Source organism: Ictalurus punctatus, chromosome 18 (genome assembly GCF_001660625.3).
Source record: "Ictalurus punctatus breed USDA103 chromosome 18, Coco_2.0, whole genome shotgun sequence".
Classification (NCBI taxonomy): Eukaryota; Metazoa; Chordata; class Actinopteri; order Siluriformes; family Ictaluridae; genus Ictalurus; species Ictalurus punctatus.
This window is the reverse complement of record NC_030433.2, coordinates 21,030,400-21,053,211: the sequence shown is the minus strand read 5'-3', so window position 1 is coordinate 21,053,211 and position 22,812 is coordinate 21,030,400. Positions and strand designations below refer to the sequence as shown.

The window sequence follows — 22,812 nt, the reverse complement described above, 5'->3', positions numbered from 1 at the left end:
TCCTAATACACGGGAATCGAAGAGCCGACTCTTCGTTTGATTCATCTGCCAGCTGCGATTCAACCGTGGATTTTCAAGTTAAAATGAAGAAAACGGTTGTCAACCTCGATAAACTAATTCAAGACTTCAGTCTTCTGGAGCAAGTATATCACTGACAACACGATACAACCTTGTTTGTTTGTTTGTTTTTCTTCCTGAGAGAGATTAACAACTAGTAACTGTAAAGTCTGTGGTTAGCGAGTTAGCTAGCTGAGGACGCCATGTTTGATTGATTTGATTGACCTGAAAGCTGTTTGTGTTCATAAAGAAAATAACAGAGCTAAGGGGGAAGAACAACATCCTTGAAATAAAACTGGACGAGGCCAATAGACTTCTAAAATGGTCACAGAGCAAGGAAAAACATTTAACTGAAGGTGCGTACAGGTTTAATATTTAGTTAAGAGGATTTTGGTGCTGCAGGGTGGTTGCCACGTCCATTTATTTTACTCGTATTTTCACTCCCAGTCTTAACAAAATGAATAAAAACTCCAGAAAAAAACATTCAGAAAATCAATGGATAGGAATACAAATAAATAAAAATAAAAAATCCTATCAGTAAAATAGAGCTGTAGCAATAGAAACAGCTTTGTGACTTGTCTGTACAATTGATTAAAAATATTCTGTAAGCATTTTATGCCAATGCTTTTGTCTTCATATCTGCCTCCAATATTTTCATATCTTGCAAATTACTTTTGGATCCTCTAAAATGTTATTTGCTTACATTTCCCTTGTCTTTTAATCCAGACCTTAATGGGGGATTCAAATTTATGTTGGGGGGTGGTTAACCAGATTAACTAGTTAGTGTAATGCGAATTAAACAAAAATACTACTTATAATAGTTAGTTAAAATAATAGCTACACCATACCTCAGTATGCACTGTACAAAATAGCTCTCGATTGCATGGTGTTGTTTTCAAACAATTTAGAAAAGAACAAAAAGAATATGTTTAAAACACCACAGTTTTTGTATGATACACCATCTCAGTGTGTCAAAATTGAATTGAAGTGATTCCTAACCATTTCACAGCTGAATGGATGTTCATGACAGAACGCGTAATTCGCACCCTGGCTGTAGGTATTAAAGTGATGGTTCACCCAAAAATGAAAACTTACCCTCATGTCGTTCCACACCTATAAGACTTTCGTTCCTCTTCAGAACACAAATGAAGACGGTTTGAATGAAATCAAGCTCCACAAAGATCATAAAGGCATCGTAAAAGTAATCTCCAATGGTTTTAATCCAGTTTTATCAAGTGCTTCGAATACTTTGTGTGCGCAAAAAAGTCTCTATTCACAAAATATCTTCGTTCCACATAGACCTCAGACACGCATTCACGAGAGAACCACGACACATGCGTGTTGTGTTGACCGAAGAACAGATGTTCTCATGATACAACAGGAACCGGAAGCGCTGCACTGTTTACAGAAGAGAAAGAGGGACGCTGTACACAAACTGAATCACATGGGACAATCTATGTAACAAAGATGTCTGCAGATTTCCACATCGAGGAGGACTTTTTTTAAAAATTGAAAAATTTGTCCGCTTTCTGGAACGTCTTTCGCGTCGCGCTCGTGTCAACACAACACACATGCGTTGGGGTTCTTTCTTGAATGGGCCTCTGCGATCTATGCGAAAGTGAACGTATTTTGTGAATAAAGCATTCGTATCGCTTTAGAAAACTGGGATTAAACCACTGGAGAGTCACATGGGTTACTTTTACGACGCCTTTATGAACTTGGCGCTTGAACGTTTTGGTTACATGGACCGTAAATGGAGGGACATAAATCTCCCAGGTTTCATTAAAAATGTCTTCATTTGTGTTCCGTAGATGAACGAAAGTCCTATGGGTTTGGAATGGCATGATGGTGAGTGATCGATGACAGAATTTTCATTTTTGGGTGCGCTATCCCTTGAACTAACCATGTAATATTCACCTACTGATAGACTTTGTTACCCTCTAGTGGCAGGTAATGTGTGTGAACGTATTAGTGCAATATTCTGTTTACTGTAGTTGTAATAGAATTCAACCTGTGTCTTCAGAAAAAGATGGATTGTTGGGAAGCATTAAATGTCTTCAGAACAACTTGGAACAACAGTGTAACCTTCGAGGTAGGATATCTGCTAGACAGAATTATGTGTATGTAATGATATAGTGTATGATAGAAAAAAAAAAAAGATTGCAGTGACTTCTGGATGAGGTCCTTTTCCCTCTTAATCTAGGTGAAAACGAGAAGCTGAAAAATGTCATCCTTGAGCTGAGGAAGCAAAATGAAGATCATGTGGCGGTAATCCAATTCATCTTAAATGTAAAAAAAAAAAAAAAAAATGAAAAAAAACCTTAAGAGGTCGAGGTGGGAAAATTATTTTTCACTGTGTTTAATTAGAAAATGTTAAATAAAAAGCTTTAACACAAGTAAAACAATGGTATAAAGTGTTGTAAAGAATAATTATGAAGCAATATAATAATAATTAAATTATTCTTATTGAGTATTATTATTCTTATTTTCTTAGATAGTATATTATTCTTGTGAGTTTGGTTTAATTGAGTTTATTGTTGTTTTTGTTGTTCATTTGTTTGAATTTAATATAATATGCAGGGTTTTTTTTAAAAAAATTTATTATTATTAATTTAAAAGCAGATTTGTTAAACCCACAGTTGCTTTACAGGACGAAAGCACAACCAGGTGGAATCAGAAACTAACATACATTAGATACAACAACCTCTCTCAAGAGAAAAAAGGACAGTGAGAGAAGTATTGAGAGAAAAGGAAAGTTTTCCTCTCTGCTTTAAAAATGGAAATGGAAGAACAGGAAGAAGAGTCCGGTTATAAACGTATTCATGATACCTACAGTAGCAAGTTTATTCTAATATGAATATTATAGATATTGCCATATGGTTCATGCCCATTTGTAGGATCACATTTTTTCCCCCATAATGCTTCAAAAGAGCGAAATCTGAGAACCTGACTGATTGTACATGTAGGAGAGCAGAGCTTGTGTTCAGAGGCTGCAGTGTGAGATGAGAGCTTTGCAAGAGCAACACCAGAGGGAGATGGAGGACTGTGCTGCAGATACTAAGAGGAAACGTGAGTGCAAGCACACACTGACTATATCACCCTCAGCTCAGTAAAGATACACATATTTATTACAAAATGTAGATCAGTACTGTTAATTATGTCAGCTGACACACTTACATACAAGGAGGAGTATACAAACGATTAAAAAAAACAACGTTTTATGTAGCATTAGGCATTTAAACTTTTTAAAAACTGGTTATTGTTCACTTATTCCTATTAAGTAAGGAATAAACCACTTGGGGACCTGAAAATAATCAATGACGGGTGGTGCAATATGACCTGACCCGTTGATTATTTTCCTTTATACAACAGTTAATTCCAGTCCACTAATTTGATTGGTCGAGCAGTGTTCCAAGAGTGCCCATATTTTCTATAGCAGCCCTGGGATGTTTCACTGTGTGTGACATACATGAGCGCTTTTTTGAACAAAAGATAAAACAATAATGACTATTTTTCACAGCCTTCTTTGCTCATATCTACCAAGGGTGCCAATTGTAGTGGCGGGTACTGCGTATTCTGCATCATTCAATCCTGAAGTAAAAACGTTTTTTTTTAAACTCCGTTTTAATCACATTCATGATTTTTTGGCTTTCTCCATTAATTAAATTAAGCAAATATAAATGGGCTGTGATGATTGCAATCTTATCTAAATCAATTCAATTGGCCAGATGTTGTTGCATTAAATTACACGTTCTCTATTCGTATGTTTTACATGTCTGTTTAGTTGCTTACTACGAGGGCATACATATTTATTTAGTCTTAGTATAACTGTATTTATGTTTAGTATTTTAAAGATCACTCATTTTGTCATCAAGATTTGTATATTTGAAGGACTACAAGTGTAAAATGCACAGAGTCAAAGAAAAGCCTTTTCCCCCTCTTTATTTAAAATGATTACATGTTAAATTCCTTCACTGTTTGATATAATTGCTTTATTTCAGCCAGTATTATATAGCCTTAGTATGCGGGGCTGACCGAATGATAATTGACGACTTTGCATACTGTGTTCATTTAAAAGTGGAGTCGAAAGATGTTGAAATGAAAGCGGCTCTGGACAGAGAGGAGCGTGCGATAGAAGCGATGAGACAGAAAATGAAGGACCAGGAGAAAGAAAAGCAAAGTGAAGTTATAAAGCTGCAAATGGAGGTATATACATCTGACATTTCTGCTTTGCAGGTGCCGTGGTGTTGAGTTACATCTCCATGCCCGACCCCCTTTTAATTGCACAGTTTAGTGTTATTCCTACATGAATAAACTCTTCTGCTAATCACACCGCTCTGTGCCATCTGTAACATTTAGCCTTATTTAATTTAGCAAACCATGCATCCCAAGTGAAGCTTCATTTCTATCTGAAGAAGTGGATATAACGCTGATACCATTTCGCTAAATCGGTTTAGGGTTTAACCGTTGCACGTTCACGTTTCAGTGGGAAAGGAAATGGACGTATTACATTCAAACTTAATGTAACTTAATAACCCCCGGATCCAGCTTTATTCCTTAGCGGTTTAAAAATAGGGGAAATGGAGCTGAGTAACTGAATAACATTGCTGTTATCAATTTGTTTAGTATGGATTTGTGTAAAAAGTCGATAGCTGAGGTATGCGCCCACTTGCAAATTCACCACGCCACATCTTATTAAATTCATCGGAGAGCGGAATGACAGTTGCAATGTGGCAAAATGTGGTTCAGCAAAAAAGCTCACGGAAACGAAACTTTACACGAATGAAGTTGAACTGTGGATTAGCAAAAAAAGGTTTATTAGTGTTCAACTGTCAAAATGAATAAAGGAATGTTGCCGTGTCCTATTATGTTTAGATGAGTAGATTCAAACAGTTTGTTTACTGTTATACCACAGCACTGTTGAATTCTCAAATCTGATTGGTCAGAAGGTGTTAATTAATTTTCTGTCACCGCAGCTCTGACAATACTGCAGCTACAAATCACAGGTTTACATTAATGCACTCATTCTAATACGTTATCATTTCTATAGTAACACACCCTTAACAGGGACATGTATGGCGGACACTAGAAATGGACACTATAAATGGATATTTGAAAGTGTTTTAACAATGGAAAAATATTTCAACTTTGCTCTAGTGAAGCTTTCTATTAGGAAATATTTATTTAACATCTATGGATGAAGACTTTAGTCAGTGTCGATACTGCGAGGTAAAGCCGTAACTTTTTTTTTTTCCCTCCACTAACGGGTAAGTCTTCAGTACAGTGGAATTTTAGTTTCTGGGGTTTCTTATGACAAGCTGCAATTTTCATTATCATTCATTTGAAGAGAGAAAAAAGAATAGCCAGTGAGGTTAACTTACTTTTCTCACAACAATAAACATAACTGTAAATGGGAAAAATATGAAGTGTGAAGTGGCGTTTTTAAATAAAAAAGATCTAATTATTGGCAAATCCGTCCGTACAGGATTTCGCTTAATTTTTTTTGTGATTTTTGCAGCCAAGAATACTTGATTTTCCTGCAGCTTTTTAAATAAAAAAAATTTAATTGCTATGCAATTTGTTGTTTTTGTGCTTTTTTTACTTGAATTGGTGAAATTGCAATTGCACGAAATTCTTTCTCAGTGATGTTTCTTGGTAAATGAGACCTTTTAGCGGTACACTTGTCGACGTGCGTGAATCGAAGAGGACTTTGACCGAATGCCCATTGTGATGATGTCACATCTGCGGAAAATCTGCAGTAATTCTGAAAAATTGCAAGCTCGTCCAAATATTGCAGAGTCTGCTTGATGTTGTGTTCACTTTTGCGATTGCGAAATCCTGGAGGAACCGGGAAAATTGCTGTGGTATAACAGGAAATAAGCTCTGGGGATGTGCTTTTATAGGAAAACCGTTAACTTCAGGCTGGTGAATCTGTTTCATCACACCACCCTATCATTTATTGTTTCCATATGGCAGCGTGACACACACGGCTTTATTCCTTAATTAGCATAAAGACAACCAGGTAATTCAGTCTGGAAAAGGGTGAACTGCTAAATGCTGTAATCGTAAGCTCACTTTACATTCTTTATCAAAACATGTCACAGCCTACAGTTTATCCACGTAAAATCATAACTGAAAGTAACTAAGATGGGCACTTTAGTGATTTGACAGAGTAAAATGAGCTCTGAGTGCAAATAATAGTTTTTCCTTTTTCCCTGTAGTTCAGCGCTAAGCTTGCGAGGGCTCAGAGTATGTCGGTGAAGAGCCAGCTACAGCCACAAGCATCTGGGATCATTCCTCAACACATCTTTAAAAGAGTAAGTTGTCATTTCTGTGATAAGAAATTTGTTCCACCATCACTGGTCGAAAGAACAGCAATGGATATAGTGTGTATATTGAGGTATACAGTACTTAATTGCTTAAGTATTTACTGAGTATAGTGACCTATCCAAGGACTGAAGCAAACACTAAATTTGGCTATGCCATTAGGGGCACGGAAGTGCCATTATCATGGTATTGGCATGTATACAAAAGATGTACACAAACATTTATTTACACACTGGGCTATTGTAAAGATAAAAGATACTTAAAGTTTGTCAAACCCATTTTAGTTAACAGGTTACACTCGGTCTAAAGTCAAGTGGGCTGAACCAAAAAAATCTGTAACACAAACAACTAGTCTTAAATGTGTTAATTTATATGCATTTATCTGAAAGGTACATTCTCAATGTACAATTGAGATTACTCTTATTACTCTTTTATTGTTCTATTATTTATAGTATTATTTTATCCTATTGATCTAAATTAATTAGGTTTTACTGAGCTGGTCCTGGCCTATGGGCTGTATGTTTTGACACCTTTTATCTAAGCAGGCAGAATTGGATGTTTTCATAGTCCAGAACATTCTGTATGTGGTATGGCCAATGTTATTTTTAGCCATTTATTGTGTGCACTTCTGATGGTCTTCAGAAGCTGCAGTTCCTGCAGGAGCAGAAGAAAAAAGAGATTGAGGCTCTGCATCAGAGAGTTAAAGAACTGGAGCAGCAGAGCCTGTGCACCTCCTCCGAGCCCCGTCTGAAGAGGAGGAAGATATGAAAGGCTGTTTCGGCATCAATCATTTCACATATGCAGCACATTGTGCATTAACACAAGACTACATGATATATTTTGTGACAGTGTGAAAGTTTTCCTGGTTTTGCATGCAAAATAATATCTATGTATGTTCTTTTTTTTCCCTTTTAAAAAAAAAAATGAATTTCAGTATATGAAGTGGTGTCGCAGAGGCTGTTGAACACTGAAGGACATTTGTGTTCAAATAAAGACATGCACAGTGCAGGTCAAAACCTATAATCTCTTCATTAGAAATGCCCCAGCGTTCACTGCTTTACACGCACATCATAGAAATATGGACGTACGCAGTATTATGTACCTGGAATGTGTGGCCTCATTTATATAATCATCAGTAACTACCTCAGTATATTTACTATTTATTATGCCTACTCACACCATTTTCTGGGGCCAAGCACCCACACTCTGTGAGCCACACATTCACAGAAGCTCTATAATTGTTGCATAAGCAGTCACAGTAAAGCAGAGCCATAACTATAGACAAAGGGATTCAAGAATGACTTGGGAGAGCAGTTTTGAATATCAGAGTTCCTTTGATAACTTTAGTTTAGACAGCTCTCAGGATGAAGAGAGCCAAATTTGGACAAAATTTGGAGGAAGAGTAGCAAAAATTCCAGTTGGATGTAAGCATTTTTGGTATGTTATTGTAACATTTGACCAGTAAGTGGTGCTATCATGAAATTTGTTTTGTAGCCTCAGGGCATGAACTTGAAGATGCCTACCAAAATTTGTGTCAGTGTGCAAGGTTTTGTAGTTGCTGAGATGCAGCCTCACATGCTGTTTGGTGGTTTCACCATCAGATTTGTTGACCCATGAGGGGCAGTGGTAGCTCAGTGGTTAAGATGTTGGACTAGTGATGGGAAGGTTGTGAGTTCAAAGCCCAGTGCTGCCAAGCTCCACTGCTGGGCCCTTGTGCAAGCCCCTTAGCCCTCAACTGCTCAGTTGTGTAAATTAGGTCAATGTAAGTCACTCTGGATAAGAACATCTGCCAAATGCCATAAATGTAAGTGCAAACAGTTTGTGTTATCAACATTTTTTTTGATAATGTTTGTCCACGTTGGTCTGAATATGATGTTTGCCAAATTTGGAGTTGATTGGAACTAATTAGTAGGAGGAGCAGTGAAAAAACTGTTTTTGACAAAATCCAACATAGTTGACAGGAAGTACATTTGAATTTGAGATTTTGGTGTGCGTTCACTTCAGCATACCCCGGGAATTATAGGAAATAAGAACTGTGAATTTAGCATGGAAATTAATGTCATAGGGTGCGTTGAGACTTGTCTCGACCCAGTCTCGAACTTTATGGTCTGGGCCAAATGCCCCAAGAACAAGCAGGATCTGATGACCAGCTGCAGGAAAAGCCTGGCAGAGCACCACCAGGGAACAAACCCAGAGTCTGGTGGTGTGTATGAATTCCAGACATCAGGCAGTCATTGATTACAAAGGATTTGCATCCTTTAAAGTATTAAAATGACAATTTCATGTTTGTCCAATTACTTTTGGTCCCGAAAAAAAGAGGGAGGTGGAATCACATAAACTATATCTCCAAAAGTATATGGACACCTGACCATCACACCCATATGTGGGTCTTCCACAAACTGTTCCACAAAATTGAAAGCGCACATTTGTACAGTATGTGTTTGTATGCTGTAGCATTACAATTTCCCTTCCCTAGTACTAAGAGACCCAAATATGCTACAGTGTCACAATGCCTCTGTGCACAAAGCAGGGTCCATAAAGACATGCTTTGCCAAGGTTGGAGTAGAAGAATTTGATGGCCTGCACAGAGCCCTGATCTCAGCCCCAGTGAACACCCTTGGGATGAATTGGAACGCCAATTGCACCCCAGGCCTCCTCACCCAGCATCAATGCCTGACCTCACTAATGCTCTTGTGGCTGAATGAGCGCAAATCCTCACAGCCATGCTCCAAAATCTAGTGGAAACCTTCCCAGAAGTTTGAGGGTCATTATAACAGCAAAGAAAGACTAGATCTGGTATGGGATTTTCAAAAAGCACATATTTGTGTTATGGTCAGGTGTGCACCAACTTTTGGCCATATAGTGTATAAAAAGTGCTATAATTCTTATACCATTCACCCACTTTAGATGTAAATACCTTTACATTAAAGCTGAAAGGCTGTACCTTGAGCTCATATCCATTATTTAATCATTTAATCAACTACAATATGCTGTGGTAGACAGCTAAAATAACTAATAAAGTAATAAAAAAAAAACCTCACTGTCCAAATATTTATGCACCTGACTGTAGTTTACATTTCCCATTAGAAGTGTGCAAACCAGTATACTGTACTCTATAACTGAGTAACACCTGCCATACCTCACCATTATAGTGAGAAGTAGCAGATGGTATAATATTATTATTATTATACTGAATCATTTGCATAAGATGAAATGTAGACTTGTTACATTTGTGAAATTTTAGCCGATGATCACTGTCAGCTGTGATTAACCATTTTAATCATCCTTCTTGTAACCTGTATAAAATAATCCATGATTAATGCACAATAACATTTAAGAAAATCTTATATAATGTAATATTTCTGTCTTACATTTTAGCCTGTGAAAATATGCACAAGATTCGCCGAAATACACAAACAGTTTGCTGAACAATAAGCAATTAGGTAAATAAAAATAAAATTAAAAAGTAGTTTTAAGTAAAATTACTGCGATAAAGCATGCTACATCCGCAGTATATAGTTTGAAATAGCCCTTGACTAAAAATAATAAGCAAATTTTGGTGGTGCAAATTTAGTACATCAAAACAATCCTTTCGAATAAACCTGATGTTTGCTGATGGTACTGTGTGCTTATGTTTAATCATGATCAGTCCATACGATTGTTTAATGTCTGTGTATGACTTATCCATCCATCTTCTATACCGCTTATCCTTTTCAGGGTCACGGGGAACCTGGAGCCTATCCCAGGGAGCATCGGGCACAAGGCGGGGTACACCCTGGACAGGGTGTATGACTTATCCATTCAGTTTAATTGTCTTATATTCATGTTAATGAAATGTGTATATTCACAGGTAGCGACTATTTTTATATCATGATATCTCAAGAGATTGACCATAAAATCCCTACGTTTCTGTTTGCAATGTTATGCATTTCTGTAGCTTGCACCTAATCCAGGCTTTCAGATTCGCATGCTTATACTAAAACGTTGAGCTCTGCCTCTGGGTAAATATTATTGAAAATAAACTTTAATATTAAATCGTAGCACGCTCAATGAAAGCATTACTCGAGTTGCTCAGGTAATCTCCACATGCTTATATTGCACCTTGTTCACAGTAAAAGGGTGAGACTGACTCGAACGATTACAAAGCTAAGGATAATCACATTGTGTCAAAGAGGGACAGATCTAATCTTATTTATTAGGAGTTACATAACATCGGACGTTTACACTGTACACAAACCGTAGATCAACCTCGTTACAACTCTTAGACCGATTTAAAAGTTCCGAACTAATTTTTATTTAATTACTAGGGTGTCTTTTTCTCAAGATGCCAAATGCAACATAAATCTGATGTATAAAAAAAGCTCCCAGTGATGCTTGTGTCCATCAATTTGTCAGTGCATCACCTCAATCGTTCCTGGAAACGTGGGGGATTAAACAAGACATAAATAAAGCTTAAAGGTTAAGATGCCTGCCAGGAGTATAATCCCTCCTTCATTGTGAGATAGACAGGTGAGGGAGAGAACAAATTAGCACTTTCGGAAAGCTAGAATCTCCCTAAGAGAGCTGGCTTTATTCATCTGAATGGCTAACGTGTTAACATGGAGAACAGCTGAGCACCACCTGGATAAAAATATCTCTTTTAAAGGACTGTTTGGGTGATTTTCTGCCAGTCGAGTTCTCCATTGGAACACCATCAGAATTTCTTAATTCTAGCATAACATCTCATACCCCAGAAAGCTCATATGAGTATGCAGATATCCATGCTGGAAACAGGTGCCTTCATCTCATTTGAGAAGCAGAATGCAACGGTGAGTCTTTGAATTAGACTTATGATTAGTCATACGTTATTCTTTGTTAATTTAACTGTTTACTCCTGCTGTGATCTAAAGTATTATTATAACTATTATAATGGCATATGAACATATCAGTCGATAACAACCTCTATCACAATATTTAGTTTATTTAGATTTAGTATATAATTAGATTAAATATATACTAAAACTATGGTTATGATTATTATTTCTAGATGCACTGCAGAAAAAAAAATACATCTTGGTATCTTAAGAAATGGAAATACTTTGAATATAGTCAAATTAAGGCAGTATTTCCTATAAGATAAAGGAAATACCAATTAAGCAAATTTAAGACAATAAGCCAAGTATAAGATTACTAATTTGTCTCGTTCTACAGGCAGATAATTTTGCAAATTTTTCAAAATATTTCAAGAAAAAAGCTAAATTATCCATTAGAATAGGAATTTGGTTAAAATTATTTCTAGAAATAGGTATAATAATCTTATACTGGGTTTATTGCAATCTTATAATAGGAAATACTAGATACTAGACTATATTCAAGATACTTTCATATGCTAAGATGGTATTTTTTGCAGTGTTTAATGTGTGTAACAACTGGCACCAAAGTAGATTTTAAATGTGCAGAAATTTAATGATTTAAATGTATTTCTGTGATCAAATCATTTCAAATACACCTTAGAAAATATGCATTATTGCCAATGCAATTGATCTCATATGTCATCTTCTTCATATCAGGGCTGGCTTGGCATTTTTACAGCCCTAAAATAGACCTTACACCTGTTCATTTTTACAAGTTTGTCTGTGTTAAAAAAAAAAAAAAAGTCATTAAGATAACAGTAATGCTATGAGAAAAGCATATTGTGGCATACTGTAATGGAATATTGCTATATTGCGTATGTGTATTTTATGAATTATAAAATCACCAAGGTTTGGTACCATACACTCATTCAACAATGTTTTGCCTTAGGATTGTGTGATAATTTTCTCATTTTAGTCTTGAAGAGGAAACGGCAATGCCTGCGCGCATGACACTGGTGTCTGCACGTGTGCCGTGGCACAGCCTGTACAGTCTGACAGACAGCTTGGACTGTGATCCAGATAACGAGGAAGAAGAAGATTCATCCAGGCACCTCACACCTCTGCAAAAGCTAATGCTGGATATGTGTCATGATGAAAAAACCATCAAAGAGCTGAATGTGGGAAAAAGAGTGGGGTTCTATAAAGTCTGTGGTGAGATCGGGTGTGGAAACTTCTCCAAAGTCAAACTGGGCTTCCATGCCCTTACCATGGGTAGGTAAGATACATGCTGAAACAGAGGTGCCAACATCTCTTGTTTAGTTGTAGCATTTATAATGTTTGTCCTGTTGCTACAGTGATGCAGGAGACACCTGAAAACTAAGCTTTTATGTTTTTTCAGCTAAAGCACAGGTCTGGACAAATGCAAATCATATACATCCAGTGGAAAAGGCAGTTCACTGAAGGGGGAAGCAGATTCAATTCGATTCAGTTCAATTTTATTTGTATAGCATGTTTAACAATGTTAACAAGTTAACATTTTAAATGTATAAATTTATCACTAATGAGCAAGCCAGAGGTGATGGTGGCAAGAAAAATAAAATATCTGCCCATATCGTTAGCAACAGTGAGTGATTTCAAAGCCATGAGAACTCCAACCAGAAGTAGGGCATCAGGGTGGATCGGGCAGGTCCACAGAACAGAAGGAAGAGAGAGACAGGGAGAAAGAAAGAGAGAGAGCGAGAGTGAGTGAGTGAGAGAGAGTGAGTGAGAGAGAGAGAGAGAGAGAGAGAGAGAGAGAGAGAGAGAGAGAGAGAGAGAGAGAGAGAGAGAGAGAGAGAGATTATTAGGTATGTTAATTGTCACATAATGGTTAAGGACAATATACATTGTGTGCAGAGTGCAAGCAGGGACTCCAGCAAGACTAGCTATGACAGCATAGCTACAAGAGAGAGCCAGAAGATAACACTGACATGAGGGTGCCCTGGGACATAAAGTGGCCAACCCCTCCACCATCAACAAACCTGAGTAAATGCATGAGAGTGGGGAGGCGACGACATCCAAACATCCCAGTTCACCAAAACGCTATATGCCTGTGAACCCTCTAGATCTGAAAAATGCTTGACTAAACAGATTTAGTTTTTTTTTTTTAGTTTTGAGCCTACACATGGGATGTGGAAGAAGTTGATCATGTGATCAGCAGGACTGAGGACAATGGGCTCTTTGGATCGTAAAAATGGAGGGGCTGCTAATTATTAAGTAGCTGTCACACCAGACATTTCCCTTGCTATTTTCCTTCTGCTGCTTGGCGCATGTCTGATAAAAAATAATAATAGCGGTCTCACCCATATACATTAGGGTTTTCGTGGTAAAATTAAGTTTTTTCTTCCTGCCTGCTTAGATGTTCTTGTTACCAATATTGGCACCTCTAGCTCAGGCAACTAATTTTTTTTTTATTAAAAGATTAGAAATCTGATGCTAAATGGACTGATTAGTAATAACCACATCATTGTGTTTTCCCTGCAGACAAAGTGGCTATCAAAATCCTGGATAAGATGCGACTGGATCTACAGACCCAGAGGATGTTATCCAGAGAGATTTCCATAATGGAGAGCTTGTATCATCCAAACCTGCTTCGGCTCTACGAGGTGTTGGAGGCATCGAGTCGATTATACCTGGTGCTGGAGTATGCCGGAGGGGGAGATCTGCACACCAGAATCAGCACTCAGGGAAAACTCTCTGATCTCGAAAGCAAACTTGTGTTTGCCCAAATCCTGTCTGCAGTAAAGTACATGGTCAGTTTAATAGCATTTAGAAGTTTTATGCAGATGTGTTTGTATGACCAATTATGACCAATGACTAGAACACATGATCAACCTTACAGTCAAATAGTAAAGCCATGTTTAGGGTCTGAGGTTTGTTACTTTAGTTTGGCTATGAGGTAATGTAGCTAACGAGTAAGGAAAATTTAGCCTTATGAATTTGTACATGAACAGCTTCATAAATTAGAATAGATCTGTGTTAAATTATTAAAAATATAAAAAATTTAATATCATCCAATATCATACAGTTTGCACCAAACATGTCTTACCTGACAGTCACACTATCAACAACAAAGTGACCATTCATATTTGAGCATGGCACAGAGCTGTGAGTTCAGTCACTGCGACAAGTGACATTTAAATTGAGATTTTCCCAATTCTGTGCAAACCCAAACAATTTTCTCGAATGATTTCCCAGACACATGATCCTTCACTCACCAAGCAGTTTATTAGGAACACTATACTAATACCGGGTAGGGCCTCCCTTTGCTCTCAAAACAGCCTTAATTATTCGTGGCATGGATTCCACAAGATGTTGGAAGACATCGCTTTTAGATTCTGGTTCATGTTGACATGATTGCATTACACAATTTCTGCAGATTTGTCAGGTCCACTTTCATACTGCGAATCCCCTGTTCTACCACATCCCAAAGGTGTTCTATTGGATTCAGATCCAGTGACTGGCTAATGCCATGATAAAAAAAAAAAGATGCTGGAGAGTGCACTCCCAAAAGTGATAACAGTAGAGGTTGCTACAGGCAAATTTTTATGTTTGGCAGTATCTCTATATATTGTACATCAAATATTTCATGCATTTTTCAGCATGACAACAAAATCATCCATCGAGATCTAAAGGCAGAAAACATCCTCTTCACCAGCAACTACTACGTAAAGGTAGCTGACTTTGGCTTCAGCACAAACATCAGCAACTGCAGCCAGATGTTGGACACCTTCTGTGGCTCCCCTCCGTACGCAGCACCAGAGCTCTTCAAAGACGAGGCCTACATGGGGCCACCTGTAGACGTGTGGGCTATGGGAGTTCTTCTTTTCTACATGGTGACTGGCACCATGCCTTTCCGTGCTGACACTGTTCCTAAGCTACGCCGCTGTGTACTACAGGGAGTTTATGTTCTTCCCACATGGGTATCTGCTCCATGTCAGCGCCTGATCCGGGGGATCCTCAAGCCTGAGCCTACAGAACGCTGTGCGCTGGATCAGATGCTAGGCTGTGACTGGCTGCTCCCAGTGGAGATTCTGCGTTCCATTCCCCAGTTGTACCAGCTTAACCCTGTCCATTTGCTGAAGCTGGGGCCAGGATGGGCAGAGCAGGAAGAGGTGCATGCTGCCCTACAGGAACTTGGAGTCACAGAGGAACACATTCTCAACAACCAGGGCAAGAATAGTCAAAGCCCTTTAACGGGTATCTATCGTATTGTACTCCATCGGATCCAAAGGAACAGGGGAACTGAATGTCTGCCTTTAATCACAGATGTAATCAAAGACCCAAAGCGAGACGGTCTTCGCGCCTACAGGAATTTACGACACACCTCGAAACTGTGTGTCATCTCTTAATGAGCTTAACTCTGATGTAATGGGTTTTACTTGTTCTAGTTCACATGGTTCATTATCTTACATGGGGAGCTCTGCTGTCATTAGGCTATGTGAAACCTAAAAAAATCCTAAATCCTAAATTTTAAGAAATTAGATGAAAATCTTAATATATGCTTTAGGAATATGAAAGGACTAGGCCTTTTTTGGAGGCTCCTCATATACTATGATTAGACGATTGCCTCGTCTGTTTCACATCACCTTCTTGTTTCAACTTGTCACATTGCTATTAGTCCTAAATTGCCCCGTCCCAATTTTTTTGGAACGTGTTGCATGCATTAATTTCAAAATAAATGTTTAACTTTAAAAAATATATATATGCAGTTGTTTAGTTAAAACATCAAATACCTTGCCTTTATACATTTTTTGTTTAAATACAAGTCAAAGAATATTTAAAAATCGCTCCTGTTTGTTTTTTATTAGCGTTTTCAATACTGTCCCAACTTTCTCAGAATGAGGGTTGTATACAATGAAGATCTTTTTAACTATAGAACTATACAGAAAATGATTATGTTCTGTTTATAACATCAATTAGCATGAGCACATTATTTGCTGTAAGACTGCCGATCTCATCTCAACTCCTGAATTATTTTATTGGTGTGCCAATTTTTCGAATGTTACATGTTTCACTTTGATAAATTATGTAACTTTCTTATTAGCTTTACTACTTACTGTATAATATATATGCCTTAAGAAGAATAACTGAAGAATACCCTGAGAGTTCAAAGTTAACCCTCTGGTAATAAAACGTAGTATGTTTACACAGTTCTAAATACCACAGCACAACAACACTGCAGTACTTGATCCACTCGACCAGCACCATACACATTACCATATTGTTGCTGCTGCTGTGCTGAGAACAAACCACCATCCAAATAATATCTGCTCAGCGGTGGTGTCTTTCCACTGATGGACAGAATAGAGAGGAGCTGAGTGCAACAGATGGACTACGGTTAGTAACTGTATAACTAGTGTGTGCCTGTATGGTAGGCGATAAAAGGAGCAGAGAGTGTGGACACAAGGTGTATCTGAGAAGTCAGTGTGTAAACCTATATATTATATAACTCTTGCAATACCTACCCTAAAAAATTGGCAGAGAACCCTAAATGTTTTATATATATATATATATATATATATATATATATATATATATATATATATATATATATATATATATATATATATATATATATATAAATAAATGTGTGGATACAGTGAATATGTAGAATATTGCTATATAAGTCACAGAAACTGGTCTAAATTACAGAACATTTTACTCTTAGCACTCAGGTTACAGCAACGCCTACGGAGTTCATGTAAGTGCGTTTGGACACAAATGAACACAAATTCAACATTAGATATTCATCCAATATTGTCTTTAATTAAACACTTTGGGTTTGTATGTGTGCATAGTCACACTGGTGTTCAATATGAGGTTCATTTGAAAAGAGGGTGTAGCTAGTAGTGGCCCTTGCACATGCTACAGGCAGATGTAGATTGTACACAATGCAGCAGGAAACTATGAGCCAATGCGAACGTGAGCTCAGCATTCAACCACCCATCCGCCCCATCCTATTCACACCCCCCAACGCCTGCTCTTCACCTCCCATCTGCTCGCTGTGGCAGATGGAGTTTGTGTGGCAGCTCGGACATCTGCCGCCCCAAACAATGGCTCCCTTGTGCAGGGCCCCAGTCTGAGCCAGAGGCGTGCTGCTATTGTGTTTGAGTCATACACATGCAGATCAGTGGCCACGGGGCCAGGATGGGGCCAGGCAGCTGACAGTATACACACCTCCCCAAAATGCAAGCATGTGCAAGTAACAACACTTATGACGGTACTTAGGTTTGGGTTCAGTGGATGACTAGAGTGCACAAATAAACACACAGGCAGTATTTATTTCACCAGTTTATTCATTTTTGTTCCATTCTTTAAAATTACAATTACAGTATTAGAATTAAAACGAATTATTATTATTATTATTTTTTTAAGTTTTTATTTTTTTATTTTTATGATGACATATGTCTAAAGTGAAACCTTTAGACTTAATTTCTTGTCATAAATATTTCTAAAGTTAAACCTTTAGAGAATAAGACAATTCTGGAAAGTGGAAAGAAGCATATTGCCGACAATAAGGTACGTCATACTGTGCGGCAATTACGTTTTTTTTTTTTTTAAAAAAAGAACATGTCAGATGTTAAGTCCATTTCTTCTCAAAAACGTCGCTACGACGCACCACCGCGTCCTCTGCGTGTCTAACGCATGATGCGAAATTTGCGCTGTGGAACACAAACTCGCTTTCTCCTTCCTCTCCAAACCTCATCCGCACAAAGAATGAGGGCCGCTGCGTCGCTCTCGTGGCATGCCCGGCCTCGTTCACATAAAGAAGGAGGACCATCTTGGCATGGACGGGACGAGAAGCGACAGAACCGTGAGGCGAAAGCCCACTTCGGGCCTGCATGCCCCGCGCTGCCTGGACTGCATTAGAGCCTCCTCAGAAGCATCCAGGGATGTGAAGATACATCATCATCATCATCCTTTATTCAAAGGATGCATGTATTTCCATGAAGGGTTAACAGCATCTCGTGTGAGAAGAGTCCCATCAGCAGATCAGCGAGCTGGCAGAGTGATCTCCGGAAGCCAGTCGTTGGAGCGGCGGCTTTCTTCGCAGAACATGTGCAGCTTCTCCAGAGCTGGGTCTTCCCACGAACCATCAGCTGGACTCTGTGGAAAGCAAATGAAAAAATCATGATGAGCAACTAATATGAGATTGAAAAATGCGTTGTGAAATGCTCTGGCTGATACTGTAAGTATAGTGCCCTGGCACATGTGGCATGTCTCACCGTGATAAGAAGGCAGTGACAGTCCTCAGTTTGATCTTTAGCGCCGACAATTTCACCCAGACGTTGCACGTCGTTCACTCTCACGATGCTGATGTCGTTATCGAAGCAGAAAGCCTGGATGAGAGTGAAGTGGATTTGGAGCGCGATGTCGCACTCGAACTCTTCATCCATGGCCAGGACGCAGAAGGACACGCTGTCCGGATCACTGCAGAAATAATAATAAAATAATTTAATAATAATAATAATAATAATAATAATAATAATAATAATAATAATAATAATAATAAAACAGTGCATGAGTATCACGCATAATACTCAGGACTTTATCAACCCTCAGTGATGTAGGTTTGTGAGTCTAAAAGCAAGTGCAAAAAAACCCCGAATACTTACACATTCATCACTTTAGCAGATTCATACACGCCAATGGTGAGGCAGTCGTTCGTTTTGGCAGAAACCAAAAGCTTCTCCAGTGCTTTTCCGGTGTACTGAGCTCTCTCACTAGGCTTCTTCATGGCAATTTCCTCAAAAGTCATGATGCTGGGGTTAAGAGTCGTTCCGAGACGAGCACGGTAGACACGTAGAGATTAGTATAGTCCGAGAAAGACTGGTGCTGAATCAGAGCCAGGCGTTGGCTTTTATATTCTTGGGCTCGTGGTGCGCCTGAAAGGCACTTGTCCTGATTGGACAGTGCTGCATTGGTATGCTAATACGCTACTATTGTCACACTCCGGCTCGTGGCAGATTGATGGATATAATCCATGGCCTTTTTTGCACCCTGGACTGCACAGTACTTTAAAACAATTTTGCATATGAGGAGAATCAGAATCTTATAATTAGATATGGAAATACAGGTTTGTTGTCGAATGCATGGTCTATGTGAATTAGAGCAAATCAAGAAGCTTGATTTAAATATTGTGAATTTGTTTAAAACGTGCTTTACACTTTTAAACCAGCATACCTTTATAATTAGCCTTTATCCTAGGCTATGAAGGTTCTAGACGTCTAAATTGGCCGGTGGACATCATATATACACTAATTATTATAAGACAGTGAAACTTTTTAAACTTATAACAAAAAAAAGCTAACAAACTAGACCTAGTTTATTTATTTATTTATTTATCTATTTATTTATTTATTTATTTTAGTAAAAATGAAAAGGTTTCGAGAATTGAGTAGGCCTATTACAGCTGCCGAAGGGAAAAAAAAGAAGTGTGCATATGAGCCCCTCCCCGTGCAAAAGGACAGGTGGAGTGTGGCCATCTGTAGACACTCTGAAACGGCCCTTTTGTCAATTCAGAACTTCTATTATTGGACGCCTATACACATGCAAATGAGGAACGCGTGCCATGACGCCCTGCCATGCAATCTGCCTGGCTCTGTGGCCTCGAGTCACGTGACACGCACAAGCTTTGCAAAGGGGGATAACTTTGCAAATTCATCTGGAAAAAAAAAAACACAAAACAAAACAAAACAAATAAACGTAAACACGTAATGCACGTGTGGGATATGCAAAATGTTTCACGCGAGTTGCATCACATGAGCAAATATTAAATTCATGAACTTTCACACTGTCACTGTCGTATTCTAACAATACTAGCTTAATCATTTGGTGTAATGAAGTTTAGCGTTTGGAGACGCAAATACGTTCAGCAAACTAAATATAGGTTCTAGGACCATTTCTGATCAAGTTGTGCAATTTGTGCTGTAGCATTAGAGATCGGACACAATATGCAATGCAATGCAATGCAAAACAAACAAACACACAAACAAACAAACCAAAAAAAATACAGGACTGCAGATTTGAGAGAACAGAGAGAGCAGATTGACGCTGACAGATTCAGGCCTATTGTTACTGTGCAGGACAGGAACAGATGGAGAGGCCTCACAAGGATACACCCACTCCACTCACCCTTTACCCCTCACCCTGCAGCACCTAACGCTATTGTTCATCTACCACACCAGTGTAATTAGAATAATGCATACCAAGTTTGTATTGAGGTTTTGTATTGAGTTTTTTTTTTTTTTTTTTTTAACTTGAGAAAGGCATACGACCGTTAGGAAAAAAAAAAAAACATAGTGCACCTTTTCTGAATTTATGCGTCAATACGACAATAAGAAATTCCTGAGTAATGAGATTGTATATAGAGTATAAATACTTAATATTGATTCACTGCAACATTCTGCAATATAATCTATAGGCTAGTTCACATGCATGATCAGCTTGAATCCCTGTGTGTGAGTAATTATTTGACCAGTTTAGTAATCTAATATAAAAGCATATATATATATATATATATATATATATATATATATATATATATATATATATATATATGTGTGTGTGTGTGTGTGTGTGTATATATATATATATATATATATATATATATATATATATATATATATATAGGCAGCTTGAGTATTGCAGTCTTAATTAAATGCACTCGTGCAATTTGCATGCACGCGAACCGCAGAGTTGACCTCAGCAGAGGCGCGTGCAGCTCGTCTGCCTTTCTGTATTGTGCGCGGATCACATCTGCAGCCCGTCGGTCCGTCTCGCGCTGCTGCGCTGCAAGCGTGCTCGCGAGTGACAGGTGGTACCGTGAACAATTACTTTTAGTACCCTGCCTATAATCTACTCCACACACACACACACACACACACACACACACACACACACACACACACACACACACACACACACACACACACACACAGAGAGAGAGAGTTGTAGATTAGCCCTCATAAATCCAGCTCTTTTTAATGGGCTGCCCTACTTCTTATTGTCCTGAGAGCAACAGCAGGCGCGTGCTACTGTCAGACAGGAAGAGGAGCGAGCTACCTTAAAACAGAGGACACTTTCATATGATCACTCTGCACTCAGCCGAATCAAAGATGCAACAAATCGAAACCCTGTGTTTTATTAACTTTATGACGAATTTAAAGCATTGGAAATGCCGCTTACTGTATTGTCAGTAGATTTTGTCACAAGGCTGCAAGTCATAAAATATTTTATTACCTATTATATATATATTTTTTAAGCAAATCTATTCACTGTTTTTGTTTTGTCTTGAGCAAGCTGGAGCAAAAGAATAACTTTGTGATCAATACAGTTGATCATATCTTCTTATCTTATCTTATTTTCACAGAAGTAACATATTCACTTCATTGATCAGTTCAACTCATTTTACAGCCTGTGTTTATCTCTGTAAAACACTTCGAGCTGTATTTGATATAAGACAGTTGCTATGCACAGTAAGTGATCTCCTGTTGTTGTTATTGTTGTTGTTGTTGTTGTTGTTGTACTTCTTCTTGTTCTTCATTCTCAAAATATATCCATCCAAACCACTGCATGTGCAGCAAAATGCTTATTAAAAATGCTTTAAACATTTAGCACGAGCACGATGGCTGGTAGTATAGAGTTTATTGATCCTTTAACCTTTAAACCCCCATGAGCAGATGTGCCCTGCCTCTGCCATAGAAAGGGGGGGGGGGGGGGGGGGGGGTATCTGTCTAAACATGCCACGCGACTAAAGTCGGACCACCTGCAAAACAGCCACGCCTGTCTTCTGTTATCAGCTACAACCACACGACCCTTCGTTTCAGTACTAACGTGCAATTCTAAAAAAAAATAATAATGTAAATAAATAAATAATAAATAAATAATAATAATAATAAAAAAATTTAGAATCGTGCTCCTTTTTTTTAATCATGAACATCACCCAAAACAGAACTATAATTATGGGCTGCCATACTTTAAAAATATACATAATTTCCTTTATTTATTTTTTTTCATTTTTTTAAGACACCACGACCAAACCTTTTCAAAACTTTACTGTCCTCAAGCCTGCTTTTGCAGTGGTGCTTAAAAACAAACTGAAATGGGGAACGGGGACGAAAAGAAAAAGAAATAAATTGATTTGCACACTATTAGCTGGACATTCTTTTATTCACACGAAACGATAAAGTGGGTACACCTCTATTTTATACTTCACTTACTGACAGGTTTACATACTGCAGCACTGTTTTTACGTTGTACATGTATTTCAGTATTAGTGTAGCAAAACTTTGCCATGTTCTTTATCAAAATTACAACTGCATTTTTGTTCTGCATCTAAAGCAGGTCATAGTTGATACTTTTTATAAATGCGCAAACTTTACAGCCTACGACGTGAAAACAGATCAAATCTATTGCAATCCGTGCAAACGTCTATGCATCTTGTAGTGCACGTGCCACGTCTACAGTCGACAAAGGCTTTCTATTAAAAATAGAAACAAATTAAAAAATCACCAAGCGTGCAAAATTGACCCTTTTCCATTATGAATTCTTT

General features: G+C 38.0%; 3 protein-coding genes across 4 annotated transcripts; 2 read left to right on the top strand and 1 right to left on the bottom strand.

Moving 5' to 3' along the window:
• The first annotated feature begins 58 nt into the window (after window positions 1-58).
• LOC108279054 (coiled-coil domain-containing protein 152) lies at window positions 59-8,192 on the top strand. Of its 2 annotated transcripts, none has more exons than XM_053687794.1 (8): window positions 59-143; window positions 308-413; window positions 2,081-2,149; window positions 2,261-2,325; window positions 3,024-3,126; window positions 4,136-4,263; window positions 6,279-6,374; window positions 7,027-8,192. In XM_053687794.1, the coding sequence occupies exons 1-8, from the start codon at window positions 84-86 to the stop codon at window positions 7,150-7,152; spliced, it is 753 nt and encodes a 250-aa protein (XP_053543769.1). In that variant the 5' UTR covers window positions 59-83; the 3' UTR covers window positions 7,153-8,192. The 2 variants fall into 2 exon arrangements, with proteins under 2 accessions (XP_053543769.1, XP_053543770.1); XM_053687795.1 differs by adding an exon at window positions 1,869-1,905 and having other exon boundaries at window positions 70-413.
• Window positions 8,193-12,152: 3,960 nt separating this feature from the next.
• nim1kb (NIM1 serine/threonine protein kinase) lies at window positions 12,153-15,910 on the top strand. Its single transcript, XM_017492100.3, has 3 exons — window positions 12,153-12,488; window positions 13,740-14,008; window positions 14,858-15,910. Exons 1-3 carry the CDS (start codon window positions 12,212-12,214, stop codon window positions 15,605-15,607), a joined length of 1,296 nt encoding a protein of 431 aa, XP_017347589.2. The 5' UTR covers window positions 12,153-12,211; the 3' UTR covers window positions 15,608-15,910.
• A 1,502-nt stretch (window positions 15,911-17,412) lies between these two features.
• On the bottom strand, window positions 17,413-19,404 carry gadd45gb.1 (growth arrest and DNA-damage-inducible, gamma b, tandem duplicate 1). The gene is made up of 3 exons (XM_017491987.3): window positions 18,875-19,404; window positions 18,485-18,689; window positions 17,413-18,365 (listed from the first exon to the last, which is right to left on the bottom strand). Exons 1-3 carry the CDS (start codon window positions 19,015-19,017, stop codon window positions 18,252-18,254), a joined length of 462 nt encoding a protein of 153 aa, XP_017347476.1. The 5' UTR covers window positions 19,018-19,404; the 3' UTR covers window positions 17,413-18,251.
• Between the last annotated feature and the right edge of the window lie 3,408 nt (window positions 19,405-22,812).